This window comes from Bos grunniens, chromosome 10, assembly GCF_055505025.1.
Source record: "Bos grunniens cultivar Pamir isolate PY7600 chromosome 10, Bosgru_T2T1.0, whole genome shotgun sequence".
NCBI classification, from domain to species: Eukaryota; Metazoa; Chordata; class Mammalia; order Artiodactyla; family Bovidae; genus Bos; species Bos grunniens.
Genome location: NC_141174.1, coordinates 92,263,646 through 92,283,962, shown reverse-complemented (window position 1 = coordinate 92,283,962; position 20,317 = coordinate 92,263,646). Strand labels below are relative to the sequence as shown.

The 20,317-nt window shown below is 42.9% G+C and overlaps 1 protein-coding gene across 8 annotated transcripts in view; it reads right to left on the bottom strand.

The window, feature by feature from the left end:
- Nucleotides 1-20,317, bottom strand: part of ARSB (arylsulfatase B) — a 181,746-nt gene that overhangs the window by 114,794 nt on the left and 46,635 nt on the right. The window contains exons 5-6 of one of the 8 annotated variants that reach the window (XM_086323128.1): nt 15,543-15,627; nt 14,924-15,189 (exon numbers count right to left, since the gene is read on the bottom strand). The exons of the other annotated variants lie outside the window; for them this stretch is intronic. Coding sequence (XP_086179254.1) covers nt 15,554-15,627 — 74 coding nt within the window. The 3' untranslated portion in view covers nt 14,924-15,189; nt 15,543-15,553. Of the gene's footprint in view, nt 1-14,923; nt 15,190-15,542; nt 15,628-20,317 lie in introns of those variants that run through there. 8 annotated transcript variants of the gene reach the window in all.

The following is a 20,317-nucleotide window of genomic DNA, read 5'->3' as shown; positions in this document are numbered from 1 at the left end:
TTTTCACAGCTATTTGTAAGCCCTCCTCAGACAGCCATTTTGCTTTTTTGCATTTCTTTTCCATGGGGATGGTCTTGATCCTTGTCTCCTGTACAATGTCACGAACCTCAGTCCATAGTTCATCAGGCACTCTATCTATCAGATCTAGGCCCTTAAATCTATTTCTTACTTCCACTGTATAATCATAAGGGATTTGATTTAGGTCATACCTGAATGGTTTAGTGGTTTTCCCTACTTTCTTCAATTTCAGTCTGAATTTGGCAGTAAGGAGTTGATGATCTGAGCCACAGTCAGCTCCTGGTCTTGTTTTTGCTGACTGTATAGAGTTTCTCCATCTTTGGCTGCAAAGAATATAATCAATCTGATTTTGGTGTTGACCATCTGGTGATGTCCATGTGTAGAGTCTTCTCTTGTGTTGTTGGAAGTGGGTGTTTGCTATGACCAGTGCGTTCTCTTGGCAAAACTCTATCAGTCTTTGCCCTGCTTCATTCCGTATTCCAAGGCCAAATTTGCCTGTTACTCCAGGTGTTTCTTGACTTCCTACTTTTGCATTCCAGTCCCCTATAATGAAAAGGACATCTTTTTTGGGTGTTAGTTCTAAAAGGTCTTGTAGGTCTTCATAGAACCATTCAACTTTAGCTTCTTCAGCATTCCTGGTTGGGGCATAGACTTGGATTATTGTGATATTGAATGGTTTGCCTTGGAAACGAACAGAGACCATTCTGTCGTTTTTGAGATTGCATTCAAGTACTGCATTTCGGACTCTTTTGTTGACCATGATGGCTACTCCATTTCTTCTAAGGGATTCCTGCCCACAGTAGTAGATATAATGGTCATCTGAGTTAAATTTACCCATTCCAGTCCATTTTAGTTTGCTCATTCCTCTAATGTCGACGTTCACTCTTGCCATTTCCTGTTTGACCCCTTCCAATTTGCCTTGATTCATGGACCTGACATTCCAGGTTCCTGTGCAATATTGCTCTTTACAGCATCGGACCTTGCTTCTATCACCAGTCCCATCCACAACTGGGTGTTGTTTTTGCTTTGGCTCCATCCCTTCATTCTTTCTGGAGTTATTTCTCCACTGATCTCCAGTAGCATATTGGGCACCTACTGTCCCAGGGAATTCCCCTTTCAGTATCCTATCATTTTGCCTTTTCATACTGTTCATGGGGTTCTCAAGGCAGGAATACTGAAGTGGTTTGCCATTCCCTTCTCCAGTGGACCACATTCTGTCAGACCTCTCCACCATGACCCACCCATCTTGGGTTGCCCCACAAGCATGGCTTAGTTTCATTGAGTTAGACAAGTGCACCGGCTGCAACGGACCTCGCAGAAGCATGGCCATAGGAGCTACCCCACATCCGAGGTCAGGGGCGGCAGCCAAGAGGAGCTACTCCATGTCTAAGGTCAGGGGCGGCGGTCAAGAGTGCCAGGCTTTGACAGCGCAGGAGCGGCCGACAGGAGCTACCCGACGTCGGAGGTCAGGGGCAGTGGCCGAGAGGAGCTACCCCATGTTGGAGGCCGGGGCGGCGGCCGTGAGGCGATTCCCCTCGTCCAAGGTAAGGAGCAGTGGCTTTGCTTTGTTGGAGCAGCCGTGAAGAGATACCCCACGTCCAAGGTAAGAGAAACCCAAGTAAGACGGTAGGTGTTGCAAGAGGGCATCAGAGGGCAGACATACTGAAACCATAATCACAGAAAATCAGTCAATCTATTCACACTAGGACCACAGCCTTGTCTAACTCAATGAAACTAAGCAACTAGAGAGCAGCCCCCAAATGCCCTAGTTTGAGAAAACCCGCACACAGCAACAAAGACTCAGTGCAACCAAAAATAAATTAACTAAATTGAAAATAAAATAATAAAATCGTAGAAATTAAATAAATGTTTTACGAGTCACTTTCCATCTAGTGTCACTATAGATCACGATAACAGAACTAACTTAAGACTCAAATTTTAGTGTGCAAATAGGTAGAAATATGAATAGGCTTTCTAAGAGCAGAACCTGAAAACTTCTAAAAGATTTTTTTTTTTTTTTAAAGGAAGGCAGAGAAATATCCCCTTTAGATATGCAATATCCCTTCTATTTCTAGAGCATGTAAGTTTGGACAATGATTATTTCAAAAATATTTGTGCACACTTAAAAAAAAAAACTATCTGAAAATATACAATTTCTCTAGAACAGCTCTCAAACAACAGCATGGAAGGCGTGTTAATGCAGCGATTGTTGGTTCCCATCTCCAGAGTTTCTGGTCCAAAGATGGGCCAAAGATCCTGCATTTCAGATGAGCTTCCTGGTGATGGTGATGCTCCTGAGACCACATTTTGAAAATCATTTCTCCAGTGAGAGATTTAATGGCTTGTGCATCAAACTCAGTGCTTCCCAAGTGGCTCTGTGGTAAAGACCCCGCCTGCCAATGCAGGAGCTGCAGGGTAGATCCTTGGGTCAGGAAGATCCCCTGGAGAAGGGAATGGCAACCCAATCCAGTATTCTTGCCTGGGAAATGTCACGGACAGAGGAGCCTGGCAGGCCATAGTTCTCGGGGTCGCAAAAGAGTCAGAAATGTCTTAGTGACTAAACAACAACATTAAAATCAACCAGTTTCAGGGATTTCCCGGGCAATCCAGTAGTTAAGACTCCTTGCTTCCACTGTACAAGGCACAGGTTTGATACCTGGTAGAGGAACTAAGATGCCAGCACAGCCATACCACAGCCCTCCTCCCCACCCCACCCCGCCAAATAAATAAACAGTAAAAAAAAAAAAAAAAAGAAACTTAAAAAAAAACACAAAAAAAGTCAACCAGTTTTCACCCTGCATCATTTTTTCTGTTCTTTTGAATCACTGGCCAAGTGTGGTTGAAGCCCAAGAGTGGAAAAACAAGTAAGAAGACAAATGGGAACTGAATCCATGCAGAATATTCACAGAAGTCACACAAAGAGAAAATGGCTGGACCTTAATTTTGTGAGGATTAAATTATAAAAGAATTTAAAAAGTAGTTGCTTTCTGAAGGGTAAAATTGACCTTCGCTTAAGGATGGAAAAGAATTAGTAGAGAAGAAATTTTTATAACAATGAGCCCTTGGTCTAGAGCCCACACATGGTGGTTCTCATTCCAGCTACACTAGAGAACCACTTGGGCAATCAGAATCTTTGGAGAGGGCTTTCAAGGTAGTTCGGGAATATAGAGAAGATCACAAACCTGCCTAGAAGGTCCTCTGCCCTGTAGAAAAGGGTGTTTGAATTCATCATTGGACTACAGATATCTCAAATGATGTCTTAGAAATCAACACAAAGATGATGACGTCAAGAAAGATGAAATGGCATGTAAGAAACTGCACAGCCAGTTAGAAGCAGACACAGCTGAACCTCTGTTCCTGAAGTTCATCCAAATCGCTATCATATTATTCACCTACAATGGCAATAGTAATTTGAAAGATATAGAAAAGAAGGTAATTGGGGAGAACTGAAAATAGGGATCTCAGTATACAATAGTAGGGTCAATAATCTTCTTGGAGAGTCCAGTGGTTTCATTCAAAGTATCCATTTTAAGAAAATGAGAAGTCAACATAGGCTTTCATCAGTTCCAAAGCCACACGTCTAATGAATGGTTATGTAATGAATGGGCCTTTGCTATCTACAACCTAAGTGGTTGTGGTGAGATCGGTTTAATAACACCGTTGTAGTACATGAAGACCATATGCATTGGAAGAACAGGAGGAAAGAGAGATGATGGACGAGAGCGATGCCGTCTGGCAGCCTTGGCAGCTCACAGGCCGGCTCTTCTCAAGCAAGCTGTTTCTGATACTCCATCCGTGAGATCACCCTCCTGCACTGAGAGAGGTTTGCCAGAGGGAAAGTGAGGTCATGGAGTGATCTTGTGAGGCCCCCGGCTTGTCTGTGACTCAGCCTACTTTATGAGACTCAAAAAGAATTAAAACTATGTTCTAAGAGCCGCATCTTCCACCTGGTTCCCATCACTGTTTTTGGCTAGCAGGAAAAGGACCTGTCAGTTTTTATCGGCAGGAGGTAAGAAGGGACAGCACATTTCAGGGAAAAGCAAATAAACCTACTTGCCAGGATGGGTTTCAGGTTTACCTACACAGCAGGTGGGTCGGGAAGTGCTGCTCCCATTCAAGTAACTGCAGCAGCGACATTTCACTCAGCTAGACAATGGGGCACCACACGGCCGAGGGGAAGGTCTGAGCTCAAAATATGGAACAGAGGTCGGGCAGGAGCTTCTCCAACTATCTGACTAAGGCACTTACATTTATGGGAACTTTTTTCTCTTGGGATCAATCCACAATCCCACTATCCATTCCCGTTTCTTGATAAAAACCAAACATACAATCTGAAATTACTTTTAAAGCAGCTTTGCTGAAAGAATATTTGAGGTATTAGAAAGAAGAATTAATGTATCATTCTGATCACTTAAATGCCTTTTTCCCATGGTTACTGAAAACACATGGAGAGCTCAGGGACAGGACTCAGGGAGTCAGTGGGATCCATGAACGTCTCATGCTCAGTCAGAGTGATGCCCCCTCCTTCACCAGGCCTTTTCTGGCCAGCCAGAATCATGATGGGAACCAGGCTTTTAACGGGTAGTTTTAATTCACTTTGAGTATCATCACATAGGCTGAGTCACAGACAAAGGCAGCACTTTGAGGTGGACTTTGTGGTTTTCCTGTCCTCTTGTATGATGGAACCTATTTATTTAATTCTCATGCTTCTTACAACTATGAACAGACACAGACATACTGGTTTCTATCAATTCACTTTACAAAAGCACATTTGAATCTCTTGGTCTATATTTCAGTATAGGCTCAGTGTTATATATTTGTGCTTGGAGCTGAAATTTGCAGACTTGCCATCCTACCAGTACCTGGGCCTCCCAGGTCCTGAACCTGCCTGCCAATGCAGAAGACACAAGAGATGCAGGTTCGATCCCTGGGTTGGGAAGATCCCCTGGAGTAGGAAATGGCAACCCACTCCAGCATTCTTGCCTGGAGAATCCTACGGATAGAGGAGTCTGGTGGGCTGTAGGCTACAGGGTCACAAAGAGTCAGACAAGACTGAGTACAGCATGCACACCCACACACCCCCACACACCCTAGGTACATAACAATTAATCTCTGCCATGATGTAAGTATTTATACCAAAATATTCAATTAACGTACCGCAAATTTTAGCAAAATGAAAACCCCACCAAACCCTCTTTTCTAGCTGGAGTCATCCAAAGTATGATTTCTTAAAGTGACTGGTATTGTTAAAAATCATGTTTTGAATCCGCCACCAGTGTACATGTGTTCCCAATCCTGAACCCCCCTCCCACCTCCCTCCCCGTACCATCCCTCTGGGTCATCCCAGTGCACCAACCCCAAGCTTCCTGTATCCTGCATCGAACCTGGACTGGCGATTCATTTCTTTCATGTTGATGTATGGCAAAACCAATACAATATTGTAAGATAATAAGCCTCTAATTAAAATAAATAAATTGAAATTTAAAAAATAAATAAATAAAATTTAAAAAAATCATGTTTTGAAATAATTTTTAATATCAGAGAGCTGGTTGCTATAGAAAGTTAAGTATTTCTCTTGGGTGGTAGAATAACTGATAATTTACAGCTTATCCCCTGCATCTTTCAGTAGTGTTATCATTTTCTACCACGTGTACGTGTGTGCTCAGTTGCTCAGCCACGTCCAACTCTTTGCAGCCCCATGAACCGAGGCTTCCCTGGTGGCTCAGATGGTAAAGAATCTGCCTGCAATGCAATCTGGGTTCAATCCCTGAATCAGGAAGATCCCCTGCAGAAGGGAATGGCAATCCACTCCAGTATTCTTGCCTGGAGAATTCCATGGACAGAGGCCTGGTGGGCTACAGTCCATGGGGTTGCAAACTGGTGGACATGACTGATCAACCTACACTTTCCACATTGTATAAATAAAGTCTACCCTGGAATCCAAAGGTTAGAAAGTGTTATGTTAAATGATAATTTACAAAGAAGAAAGACAGGAACTGGAAAGTATCTTTTCTCAGAGAGAAAAGTAACATTTTAGAGCCAACTTATTAAAAAATACACAATGAAGCAAACCCTCAATGTTTGCAGCAATCTCTGTCTAAACCCCGCCTTGTTGGAAAAGGGTGGCCCACACACCTGAATGGAGTGGCCCAAATTCTCAGAATCACATGCTGGCACTGAGATACTTTATATTTGTTATATTTCATGAAAGTCTTCTGACAGATATTAAACATTCCTATTAATTTTCCTTTTGAACTGTGGTGTTGGAGAAGACTCTTGAGAGTCCCTTGGACTGCAAGGAGATCCAATCAGTCCATCCTAAAGGAGATCAGTCCTGGGTGTTCATTGGAAGGACTGATGTTGAAGCTGAAACTCCAATATTTTGGCCACCTAATGCGAAGAGCTGACTCATTTGAAAAGACCCTGATGTTGGGAAAGACTGAAGGCAGGAGAGGGGACGACAGAGGATGAGATGGTTAGATGGCATCACTGACTCAATGGACTTAAGTCTCAGTGAACTCCGGGAGTTGGTGATGGACAGGGAGGCCTGGCGTGCTGTGGTTCATGGGGTCGCAAAGAGTCGGACACGACTGAGTGACTGAACTGAACTGAACTGAACTGATTAATTTTCCAGGTCATTTGCCAACCAATAGACTAATTTCTTCAGCTCTTGAGTGTGCTCATCATTCCTTACTTGTGTATTTCAGACCAAAGGAGGCATAGTTCAATTCTGGTAGAAATGTTTCTTTTTGTCAAATAAATCTGGTCTTTCCTATCAGTGTGCAATCTCGTTTCTGTCTCCCATTCATTTCCTGGATACCACTTCAATTAACATGGACCCAATTTATCTAGCTGATATATCTAGGCCCTTTGCTTCTTTTCTCTGAGTTTCATCAGTCACATCATAAGGGATTTTTCTGAGCTCTATTGATTCTGTATCTGAAAGGAAACCAATGATCTAAGGGAAGATTCTCTGCATTGAGGATCAGGATAAGTAAAGCATTTTGTTTGGGTCAATCTAAGGCAAGCTAACTCTGTACATTAAGAGAAAAGATGCCCCAGAGGTAGTAATTGCATGTGTGTGTGTGTTCAGTCGTGTCCAACTCTTTGCAACCCCATGGACCGTAGCCCTGGAGAAGGCAATGGCACCCCACTCCAGTACTCTTGCCTGGAAAATCCCATGGACAGAGCAGCCTGGTGCTGCAGTCCCTGGGGTCGCTGCAAATTGGACACTACTGAGTGGCTTTGCTTTCACTTTTCACTTTCAACATTGGAGAAGGAAATGGCAACCCACTCCAATGTTCTTGCCTGGAGAATCCCAGGGACGGGGGAGCCTGGTGGGCTGCCATCTATGGGGTCGCACAGAGTCGGACACGACTGAAGTGACTTAGCAGCAGCAGGACTGTAGCCCTCTGGGGTTCAAGAGGCTCCTCTGTCCAAGGAATTTTCCAGTAAAGAATATTGGAGTGAGTTGCCATTTCCTCCTCCAGGGGATCTTCCCAGCCCAGGGATAGAACGCCTGTCTCTGGTGACTCCTGCCTTAGCAGAAGGATTCTTTACCACTGAGCCACCTGGGAAGCCTCTAAAGGCAGTAATGGGGAAGGTCAAATGGGCTTTCTATTAAACATGAAGACTGCATTCATTTGGGAAGAAAAGAAAAGGAGGGAGAAGATGTCAAATGGAGCCTGACATCCGTCAGGTCTGTTGGATGTTGATTTGCTTGCTATATCTCTTATGCAATCTTAGTCTGTGATTCCACTTACGCCCTTAGATAAGCGTTTATTGTTTACAAATATCCTCTGAGATAAATGAGCCGTTATAATCTAAATAGGAAACTGAAGTTTTTGGATGAGAGTTACAAGTGAGGCATGGCTTCCACAAAATTCAAAATACCCCAGACTGTACTCACAAACCATGAGTAAATAATTAATAAAGATCACACACTCTACCTTTCTTTTCAGGATCTCAGCAGGTCTGTAGAGGCTTGCAATTTCCATGCAAGTTCCAAGGCAGGTAAGTGGCCAACTACATGAAGGTACCCTGACCTTTGGGGAGAAAAAGAAAGCTTTGCCCCAGTTTGTTCCTTTCCAGAGCAAAGACGACTCTGGGCACATGGACAAGTTTCCTATAGTCCAAAGCCAAGAGAAGATTTGATCGAATTTCTGGGTTATTGTGGTAAAACACTAACCTTGCCTGTCTTCTGGGTATGTTTAGGTAAAACAAGAGGTCACTGAGATAATAACCCCAGATATCCTACCCCTAAACTGCTTGGTCATCCGAAGTCATTCTTTTCTTACTGACAACAGCCAAAAGATAAGAAGGCAGCTAAAACATCAGTTTGTTCTGTAGATAAAAATGCTATCTTGATGCCGACCTTTCTTCTTGAGATTTATCATTTTCCTATTAAATTTTATCATTTATCATGCCCTAAAGTTAATACGTGTCTAAGGAAATCAGAAACAGAATAAGGAATGAGAAAAGGACTTAGTGACTGGAGATTGTTACTTGTTTTCATTCAGTAAGGGGGATCTTTCTGGCCCGTTTTTCTACCAGGAATTATGAATGCATATATGTCTATACATATACACTGCAAAGTCAAACTTTAAAGTATCAATCTACTGTGTGCAGTGTTCCAAGCATACAAGATAGTAATGAACAAGACAGACAAGGCCCCTGCTCTCTTAGGGTTTAATTTGATGAGCAAGAAAAAAACAAGCAGACATGAATTCCCACTGTGATAAATGCTCTAAGCATTCCACTGCTGTGATGGGATAGACAGTGAAGGGGCAGAGAGGAACATCAGATGAAGAGCTGACTGTGAGCTGAGACATTAAACGACAAGACATCAGCTCTGGGACCGTTACGATGAAGAAAGTTCCATACACATGGAATTCAAGTTCAAAGGTGCTCTCTAATACAATGCTAGGGTGGGAGGATACATTATGCCAAAGTTTCTTTTAAATTAAAGACTATATTAACTATATTGCTAGTAAGTTATTTTTGTCAAGAAAACCATAAGCTCAATGATGACTGGCAATCAACCGCAAAGAAACTTCAAGTCAAATTTTACAATTATCGTCCCTTTTCTTTCATCGTTTGTGCTACCCACCTACTAATTTCACTGAAATGTTTTTATAGGCTAGGATACACATCCATTTGAAATCCTTTCTTTGAATGCAATTGTGTTGAAAAGTGGTAAATTAAACTACAATGTCGAGTGAAATCAAGGAAAACTGAATACTCTTCAACCAAATGTGGCCCCAAATCAGTCAATTTCTTAGAAGCCTACAATGGAACAAACCAAAAGAAAGGCCCAACTCAAACTGTCACCACACTTCCTCATGTTGGCCCATCAGCTTCACGAGACATCTTTTCAATCCTAAAGACAGTTAATTCAGAGTTTTTAACTGTAGGTTTGACTGAGGTACAGAGTAGATTCCTTAGTGAATAGACTTACTCGTTCTGTTCCAGAAAGATATCTCCTTCTATGTAGCAACTAAATATTTCACATGCAATTTTATCAGGGATTTCTGATGGTACTACTTGTAACTAAAACTACCAATACCAACATATTGTCAATTTTTAAAGTAAAGTGAACTTCCTTTAGGTGGGATTATATTTATGGTACCTTTACAGAGATAAAGTTTACTGTAGACTGTATCTAATTTGATTTTTATGGGCCTTAAGAGATGGTCAACACTGAAATCAGATTGATTATATTCTTTGCAGCCAAAGATGGAGAAGCTCTATACAGTCAGCAAAAATAAGACCGGGAGCTGACTGTGGCTCAGATCATCAACTCCTTACTGCCAAATTCAGACTGAAATTGAAGAAAGGAAGGAAAACCACTAGACCATTCAGGTATGACCTAAATCAAATCCCTTATGATTATACAGTGGAAGTAAGAAATAGATTTAAGGGCCTAGATCTGATAGATAGAGTGCCTGATGAACTATGGACTGAGGTTCGTGACATTGTACAGGAGACAAGGATCAAGACCATCCCCATGGAAAAGAAATGCAAAAAAGCAAAATGGCTGTCTGGGGAGGCCTTACAAATAGCTGTGAAAAGAAGAGAAGTGAAAAGCAAAGGAGAAAAGGAAAGATATAAACATCTGAATGCAGAGTTCCAAAGAACAGCAAGAAGAGATAAGAAAGCCTTCTTCAGCGATCAATGCAAAGAAATAGAGGAAAACAACAGAATGGGAAAGACTAGAGGTCTCTTCAAGAAAGTGAGATATACCAAAGGAACATTTCATGCAAAGATGGGCTCGATAAAGGACAGAAATGGGATGGACCTAACAGAAGCAGAAGATATTAAGAAGAGAAGGCAAGAACACACAGAAGAACTGTCCAAAAAAGGTCTTCACGATGAAGATAATCACGATGGTGTGATCACTGACCTAAAGCCAGACATCCTGGAATGTGAAGTCAAGTGGGCCTTAGAAAACATCACTACGAACAAAGCTAGTGGAGGTGATAGAATTCCAGTTGAGCTATTCCAAATCCTGAAAGATGATGCTGTGAGAGTGTTGCACTCAATATGCCAGCAAATTTGGAAAACTCATCAGTGGCCACAGGACTGGAAAAGGTCAGTTTTCATTCCAATCCCAAAGAAAGGCAATACCAAAGAATGCTCAAACTACCGCACAATTGCACTCATCTCACACGCTAGTAAAGTAATGCTCAAAATTCTCCAAGCCAGGCTTCAGCAATATGTGAACCGTGAACTTCCAGATGTTCAAGCTGGTTTTAGAAAAGGCAGAGGAACCAGAGATCAAATTGCCAACATCCACTGGATCATGGAAAAAGCAAGAGAGTTCCAGAAAAACATCTATTTCTGCTTTACTGACTATGCCAGAGCCTTTGACTGTGTGGATCACAATAAACTGTGGGAAATTCTGAAAGAGATGGGAATACCAGACCACCTGATCTGCTTCTTGAGAAATTTGTATGCAGGTCAGGAAGCAACAGTTAGAACTGGACATGGAACAACAGACTGGTTCCAATAGGAAAAGGAGTATGTCAAGGCTGTATATTGTCACCCTGTTTATTTAACTTCTATGCAGAGTACATCATGAGAAACACTGGACTGGAAGAAACACAAGCTGGAATCAAGATTGCTGGGAGAAATATCAATAACCTCAGATATGCAGATGACACCACCCTTATGGCAGAAAGTGAAGAGGAACGAAAAAGTCTCTTGATGAAAGTGAAAGTGGAGAGTGAAAAAGTTGGCTTAAAGCTCAGCATTCAGAAAACGAAGATCATGGCATCCGGTCCCATCAGTTCATGGGAAATAGATGGGGAAACAGTGGAAACAGTGTCAGACTTTATTTTTCTAGGCTCCAAAATCACTGCAGATGGTGACTGCAGCCATGAAATTAAAAGATGCTTATTCCTTGGAAGGAAAGTTATGACCAACCTAGATAGCATATTCAAAAGCAGAGACATTACTTTGCCAACAAAGGTTCATCTAGTCAAGGCTATGGTTTTTCCAGTGGTCATGTATGGATGTGAGAGTTGGACTGTGAAGAAGGCTGAGGGCTGAAGAATGGATGCTTTTGAACTGTAGTGTTGGAGAAGACTCTTGAGAGTCCCTTGGACTGCAAGTAGATCCAACCAGTCCATTCTAAAGGAGATCAGCCCTGGGATTTCTTTGGAGGGAATGATGCTGAAGCTGAAACTCCAGTACTTTGGCCACCTCATGCGAAGAGTTGACTCATTGGAAAAGACTCTGATGCTGTGAGGGATTGGGGGCAGGAGGAGAAGGGGACGACAGAGGATAAGATGGCTGGATGGCATCACTGACTCGATGGACGTGAGTCTCCGTGAACTCCAGGAGTTCATGATGGACAGGGAGGCTTGGCGTGCTGGGATTCCTGGGGTCTCAGAGTCGGACATGACTGAGCGACTGCTCTGATCTGATCTGAAGAGATATTTATGTGTGTGTGTTTCTTTAAACTTTTAGTGTTGGGGGCCAGAGTGAGGTACTCCGCCCGTGACAAAGGTCATGAGGAAGGAGGCTCTACATACGCAAAGGCGGGATTGAGCCTCAGGAGTCCCCCTGGAAATCCTCGAGCGTCTACCCCCATAACCAGCCTGCCTACTTTACTACTTTGTGCTCTTACCTACACCTCTGACTTTACGGGGGGCTGTCCCCCACCACCTCTTTTGGAGAAGGAGTTAACTTAGAGCTCCAGTTTATAATAATTCCTGGGCGTGATAAGAGTGTTTTAACCTACAAACTCCTCTGAAGGTTCTCTGGCCTGCCTGACAGGCTTGTCCGGCCACATGTGATCGCTCACAGCCTCCCAACCGTGAGAGGCATGAGATGCTTTAAACCTTCTAAAAACAGGTTCCTTAGAAAAGTTAGAAAACTATTAGTATAAGTATAATGGGCTAATTAGAAATTGTGTTGGTGAAGGGTTTTTCATTTGTTGAGCCAATGTTTGTTGCTAAGTCTCCATATCCCCTGCCCTTATACACATTAATGAATATATAGAATTAATCTTTGATATTAATCACGTTAGACCTTAGGCTAAGTAAATTCTTTCCTTAACTAAAACCCACTACACCCTCACCCTGTAGGAATGTAACTTTATTTGGGTGGCGTCTGTTTTGAGAATAATCAGCCCTGGAGAAATAAGTGTCCTGACTGACTGACCGCTGTCACAAGGAGAGGGTCGTAAATTGTCAGCAGGCCCCCCTGGCCAGAAGATGATGTAACACCCCTAAGACCTCTGTATACATTTGTGTGAAGCACCTGACTTTAATAAAAGTCAGGACTGCTGACCCCGCGTGACTTTTGCATAACATCTCAGTGTATAAAAGTAGACCATGGAAAATAAAGAATTGGGATCAGTTTCTCGAAATACTGGTCTCCCCATGTCGCTCTCTCTCTCACTCTGGCTGAGTCTCCATCTGGAGCGCGGAACCCACCATGCTTACTAATTTTGCCTGGGCTTCTAAGATCCGACCGGGGAGGCCTCAGTGTCTCCTCTCCTTCGGGAGAACGGAAGGACGCCTGCGGCCTACGTAAGTGGTGCAAACTTCTTGTCTTGAAGTTTTATTGGTCTCCCGCATAAACCAAGCTACTCAGCCTCTTTTCTCCACTGAATTTTCCTACTGAGCTATCCTTATTCTATTACTCTTTATATCTTTAATTAATATCTAATTGAAGCTATTGTATCCTGATCCTCGCCTACGCCGTCTCTCCTTCGAATACCCTGGATCAGCCGGGGCTGGTCCCCGGCATTTTAGTGTTTTAAAATTTATTTTTATCTTTTGGCTGCATTGTGAAGCATGTGGAATCTTAGTTCCCTGCCCAGGGATTGAACCCCTGTCCCTGCATTGGAAGCATGAAATCTTAACCACTGGACTGCCAGGTAAGTCCCCATGGATTTCTTTAAACTTTTAATTTTAGAATAGTTTTAGAGGTACAGAAACGTTGCAAATGTAGTACAGAGAGTTTCTGGACTTGTGGCTCCTGCACACAGTCAGTGTTTGTACAACAACGTATCACCTAGGGATTACTGCTGTGGTGTCCTGGTCAACTAGTGCAAAAAAGCAAAGCTCAGATAGTGACGGTAATAATAATGGTAGCTGAATTTACCAAATCCTTCCTTGCACCAGGCCTGATACCACGTGCATTACATGAATTCTCGTAACAGTCTTATGAGTAAGCATCATTCCTATTTTGCAGACTGATAGAATACTGATGCTCAGAAAAGTAATTTAGCCCCAGTTACCCAATTGGTAAGTCGTAGAAAGAGGATCTGAATTCAGGTTTGCCTGATTACAGAGCTCCTGCTCTGTCTTAACCACTTGCTACGCTGACTCTCCCGGAAGGGCCTCAAGATCGCCACGTCTTCTGGTCCATTACAAATCAGACTCTGTCCCAACCTCAGAAGCCAGTCCTACAGGCAGCCTAGTCCCCTATTCCTGGCTTTGCCCAGACCCGGCCTCCTAGCTTCTCCCCATTTCCAACATGCCACCCAACATGCCATCCTGATTTTCTGTATTGATTCTGCATTGACTGAAACTGGAGTCTCTGTTGGCACATTATGCGGCTCTGTCAGTCACCTGACTTAGGCAGCTGTTGTGCATGTGCTCAGTTGCTCAGTCGTGTCTGACTCTTTGTGACCCCATGGACTGTAGCCCACCAGGCTCCTCTGTCCACGGGATTTTTCAGGCAAGAATACTGGAGTTGGCTGCCATTTCCTTCTCCAGAGGCTCTTCCTGACCCTCAGAAAGACTTGAGGGGTCGAACCCAAGTCTCCCGGGTCTCCTGCCTTGGCAGGAATATTCTTTGCCACTGAGCCAGGACTTGGGCGGCCTGTTGGAGCTATAATGCAATTTCAATTCTGGTGTGTTCTTTTGAGTTGGAAGAAAATCTCAGTCCATTACTAAGTTCCTGCGATGAGCTGTGTCTGCCTAAGGCCAAGAACAGTGACGGAACACAAGGGCAACAGTTGGCTCTGCTTCAGGGAACAGACTGAATTGGAGTTGAAATAATAGCATGTAACTTTAAAAGCAAAGCACTGTCCTGATATGTCAACATTTAAAGTCATTTTTCTTTTCCAACCTGTTTCTTAGGTCTTACTCTTCACACTGTTTAGGAAAGATCCACTGAACAATATTTCTGCACTTGTAAACATAGCCTGTAGTCTGCCAGGCTCCTTTGTCCATGGGATTCTCCAGGCAAGAATACTGGAGTGGGTTGCCATTTCCTTCTCCAGGGGATCTTCCTGACTCCAGGCGATCTTCTTGAACCCATGTCTCCTGCACTGCAGGAGGTGGATTCTTTGCCACTAAGCCACCGGGGAAGTCACTTGTAAATATAATCTCAAGAGTCCATACATTTTCAAGCCCCAAATGATTAAGGAACAAAGGCTGGCTGACTGGCTGGGAAAAGAGTTAACAAGGAAGAGACTGCTTATGTCTGCTCTTTTCTGAGTCCTCAGGTTTGCAGCCCCCAGTTCTCACAACCCATCACGTCTTTCTCATTTACAATTCTCAGCAGGATCCCTTGTTGATGGTTACACAGACTGTTCATTAATCCACAGGAACATGGTTTCTGCAATCAGTGGAACCACTGATCTTGCTGAAGCTCCAAAATCAATCCGTGCTTTAAGACTGGAGAAAAGATTATCAACACAGGGACAGCCGTCTAAGAGAAAAAGTAAATAAGTACTTGCAGAGAAAATAAATGCCATTGGTTTTTAGCCATACACAGAGATAAGATTGATTAAATTCCTCAAGAAAGTGAGCTGGCAAATCAAGCAGTGGGAATGTGATAATGAAGGTTTCATAGCTTCACAGCAACTCAGCCTCCAAGAAGACAGCAAAGAGGCCTAAATCTTTTTATTTTTTAATTGTTATTGGGAAGAAAGTAAGAGTACCAAGATAAAGAATTCAGTTTATCGCTGTTAACTTTCTAAACATTGTATAAATAACTATATTATTGAACAAAGCACAGTATAGAATTTAATAACAAGAAGTACCCCTGAGAATAAGACATACCTCCTCACTGTTCAGAACAGCAAGTTCTGTTGTGGACGAAAGACTTGAGCATGCATGTGGCCCTGTGATTCTGGGAACCTAGTAGCTGGGATGCAAAACAAATGATCTAAGTTTTCAAATCATGTTTGTTACTGGTCACCTACAAGTTTTCAACAAATCACCTCCCTTGGGGTTATATCCCTATCATAACCCTTGGGACTGTATCTTTATTTACAAAAGAGATAATAATTATTTCTCATCTACCCCAGAGAATTAGAAGACAATGGAGGCTATAACAAAGGGAACACTTTAAAGACCTTAAGAAGCAAAAGTTCCCTGGTGGGGGATGTTGATAAGATTGGGAAGGCACACATATGTGGAGGCAGGAAGGACGTGGGGAAATGTCCCTATCTTTCTCTTAACCCTGCTGTGAACTTGAACTGCTCTTAAAAATTAAAATGTTAAAAAAAAAAAAAAAGCACTTCTAAAAAATAAATTAAAAAAATTTTTTTTTCTTTTTTGGAAAAGATTACTTCTATTTTATAGAGAAATACTTCCTAATAGTGAACTTGTCCCCCCCAAAAGATTCTATAATCTTAAAGAAAAAAAAAAGCTTGCTGAAAATGGATACAGAGGCCTTGAGAGTTCATCTTCAACCTACATAAGAACTAATGATTAAGATTTCAAAGAAAACGTTAGACAGTATGGGTATTTAATCATATTATGATTCAAGATTCCATAATTCTATTTGTTCTATGTTGTAACAATATTTCTTCTGGCACCACAGCAAACAAGTTAAATATTTTGGGTTTTCTTTAGAGCAGTTGGAGAAGACTTTCTTTTCCCCTTTTGCCTCCATCATGTTGCAGCCTGTATTTATAAAACAGTAATAGGGATGATCATGGTTCTTGTCCATGTGTCTATTTCTATGCTGAGACCCAATGGGGACATCGACTTCAAGCAGTAAGACTGCTTTCTTTCTTTATTCAATAGTCCAAGCCCTGGTTTAGGCAACTAAATGAATCACATCTTTGAGGGGAGCCACTGGGAGGCAATGCCCTTCCTTCAGTGATGTTGTCAATTCGTCAAGACTCTTTCTGGAAACATCTTCAAAAACAGTTTATGAGCCTCCTAAGCAAAATGGCCTCATCATTCCTGCCTCCAAAGAAGGAGGTTAACAGACAAGCTCTCGCCTCGTAGAACTTCACAGTCTACTGTGTCCTTTTCCCATCTTAGCTTGGTGATTAAGAGAGAAAAATCGTCAATAAATAATCCCTGGGGAATTCCCACGAGGAATTAATTACTACAAAGATACAATCTAGAGCAACACTGTCCAACAGAAATATAACCCAAGCCACAGGTGTAATTGAAAATTTTTCTAGGGGCCACATTTCAAAAAGGTGGAGTTATAATTAACTTTAATGATATATTTTGTTCAACCCAATATATTAAAGATATCAGCTTAACAGGTAATCAATATGAAAATTATTGAGATATTATTTTAATTCTTCTTTCATAACAAGTCTTTGAAGTTCAGTACTTCACACTTACAGCACATCTCAGTTCAAATCAATCACATTTTAAATGCTCAGTAGCCTTCTGTGGCTAGCACAGATCCAAATCTTTTTCTTCTCCAAATAATGAAGGCTAGTGCACTATTTAGCATTAGGTTAACTGAGTTCTTCTTGGCATTCTTAATTCCTTTAACTTATGAATGGATGACCATGATATGAGAAAGCTATCTATAGCACTGGGCAGAGATTGGTATTATGACAAAAAATTGTAACAAAGTCAATCTGACATGTGCCAGGAAAGATGGGAATTAAAAGAGAAATGGTAAAGGAAGGTCTAGGAGCTCCTTCACCCACCAACAATTTGGCCTGCTTGGCCTCTGAGATGCCCCTGTAGCTTGGAGAGGCTACATGTGGCTTTCTCAAAACTTGGGAAAGCTGGAGACAGTTTTAAAGGGGAGGGGTATGCCCTTTCCCTTGCCTAGGAAAAACAGAGTCTGTGATCTAAGTTGCTTAAACATTCACAACCCAAACATGCTGAAAACAAAGGAACAGCATGGGGGCAAGGACCTGGGGAGAGCAGGAGCCAAAGGGGCTGGAGAAGCTGAGACAGGAATTTAGGGTTTAGGACCAGCAGGGGAGAAAGGAAAGGAAATTGAAGACTCAAGAAGAACCTCTGAAGACCCTTCATTCCATTATCCCGGCAGACCAAGGCAGCCAGGCCTCCCTGCATTCATTTTTATGCATGAAAAAAAAATGCATAAAATGCATTGACCAGATCCGTGCACAAAGGTACGGTAAGTCCCTACATATGAACCTTCAAGTTGCAAATGTTCAAAGCTGTGAGCATGTGTTTGCATGTGCGATCAAGTAAGTTTGTTCTATCTGAGGAAGCACTGTTAGTTTTTGAGGCCCAGGATCCAAACTCAGAACAGTACATGAATGCTGCAGCAACCCTTCAGAATGCAATCCAGTGCTACTGTGTCACCTATGATGAGAAAAAAAGAGCCCCTACCCAGATATCACTGGATCGATTTTTCAAGAGCGTAGATAGAACTGAATCCAGCAAGGAACCAGAACCTGTGCCATTAATGTCAGCATGAGTGAAACGGCAGTTTGCCCTCCATCTCCTAGGCTTCCCTGGTAGCTCAGGCAGTAAAGAAATCTGACTGCAATGTAGGAGACCCAGATTTGATCCGCGGGTCAGAAAGATCCCCTAGAGAAGGGAATGGCTACCTACTCCAGTATTCTTGCCTGGAGAATTCCACGGACAGGGGAGCTGGCGGGCTACAGTCCATGGGGTCGCACAGAGTCGGACACGACTGAGCGACTTCACTTTCACTCCATCACCTGTTGCTGACCATCCTTCAACTCCACCACTGCCCCCACCCCCTCCTCTAGTCAATAACTCTTCTCGCCTGTTTACACGATGCCAACTACTGCATGCCAGCTATTGTACTCGACTACTATAATTTTCAAGGTATTGCATTGGAAGATTGCAAACGTTTTATTTCTTGTTTTTTAATGTATTATTTGTGTGAAAAGTATTATAAACCTTTTACAGTACAGTACTATATAGCCAACTGTGTTAGCTGGCTACCTAGCCTAGCTTCACTGGACTTATGAACAAACTAGACTTAAGCACGTGCTGTCAGAATGGACCTGTTTGCATGTAGACATACAGTCCTGTATGTCTGCCGTGTGGGACGGAGCCACATCCTTTAAGACGAGCCACACCAACCACTGTCAAGATATGCTATCTAGGACATACAGTGCCCAGAGTCACATGGGGCTCGCTTACAGCTAAGCAAAACCCTCCGCCCTGTGGCCAAGGGCTGACCTGCTTGCCCCACCTCCCAGAGGAGACCCAGCTCCTGCCCCAAGTTCCAGGTAAGGCATAGTGGGCATTTTTTTTTTTTTTTTTTTGCAAATGAATGGAGCTGATCTCCTTTTAAGAATTCTAAATTCTTCCATTAAACGTTAAGAGTGGAAATCTGAGATTCTGAACACTTATTTAAAAAATCTGTGAAATTCATTGTATTCTGTTCCTTAATCTGCCGTTTCTTTTAATGTCAAAATGTTTTAAATGACTAACCAATTAAGTTAAGTAATTTTCCCTCTATACATTGGAGCAAAATGAACATTCCAGGAGGACACATCTAAGGTTTTGGATGTCCCTGTGACTAGGCTGGACTGGCCTAGTCACACGCCCAGAACAGACCTTTGCTTCCCTCCTTCCCCCACTCATCTGCTCACACCACTCTGCATGCCCCAAATGTCCTGCCCTCTGTTTCCATTCACCCGCTGATATCTTATCAATCATTCAAGCACAGTTTAATTATATCCTGTCTCCTCATGAAGCTTCTCCTGCTGCCCCTGATCCAGAGGCTCTTTTCCAAACTTCATCTTTCTGTTGCACCCACTTGACCTTGAATCTTTGGTAACTGGGTGTGTTGCTGGATCTGGAATACATGCACACTCCTCCACCTCCTAATATTTCCTGAGGTCTGTGCTAGGCACGGTCCTGGACCAGACTTCCTGTCTTCCCCCAGCCATTCACACTGCCCTCTGTACCATTTCTCCTCGCACAAAGCAGTTTCAGCCTGGCGATCAGGGAATTAACACAAATCCTTCTAGAGTATGTGTCAGAGCCCCAGGCACAAGAAAGGACCTCTCCCAGCCTTACGCTTGCCTGGTCCCTGCCTTGCCCCTATAGTGAAATAGTGAAAGTTGCTCAGTCGTGTCCGACTTTTTGCAACTCCATGGACTAATCCATGGAATTCTCCAGTCCAGAATACTGGAGTGGGTAGCCATTCCCTTCTCCAGGGAATCTTCCCAACCTAGGGATTGAACCCAGGTCTCCCGCATTGTGGGCGGATTCTTTACCAGCTGAGCCACAGGGAAGCCCCCCTTGCCCCCAAGGGAATATGAAATTTATGCCTCTCATCTTTAGCTTCTGGTCTCCTCGGGATCAACATATTGTCCTAAACAAAACTGAGAGTCATGTGTATCAACTGACTGATTCTTGTTTTAGGAAGAAGATGATGAGCCACTTGTTCAGGTGACCTTACCTGGTGACGGCCTGATGATCGCCACCCAGCACAGACACAAATCAAATCACTCCCTTCAGGGACTCGCAGAGGTGAGGTCTCACGTGCTGCACACAGGGCAATTGGGGGGACTGGATTTTCCACAGATTCCACCGTTCCGCCTGCTCTATTACCTCTGGACTTGAGATGGACCTTCTAACAACCAAACGACACCAAAGCAGGATGCCGAAGCAGC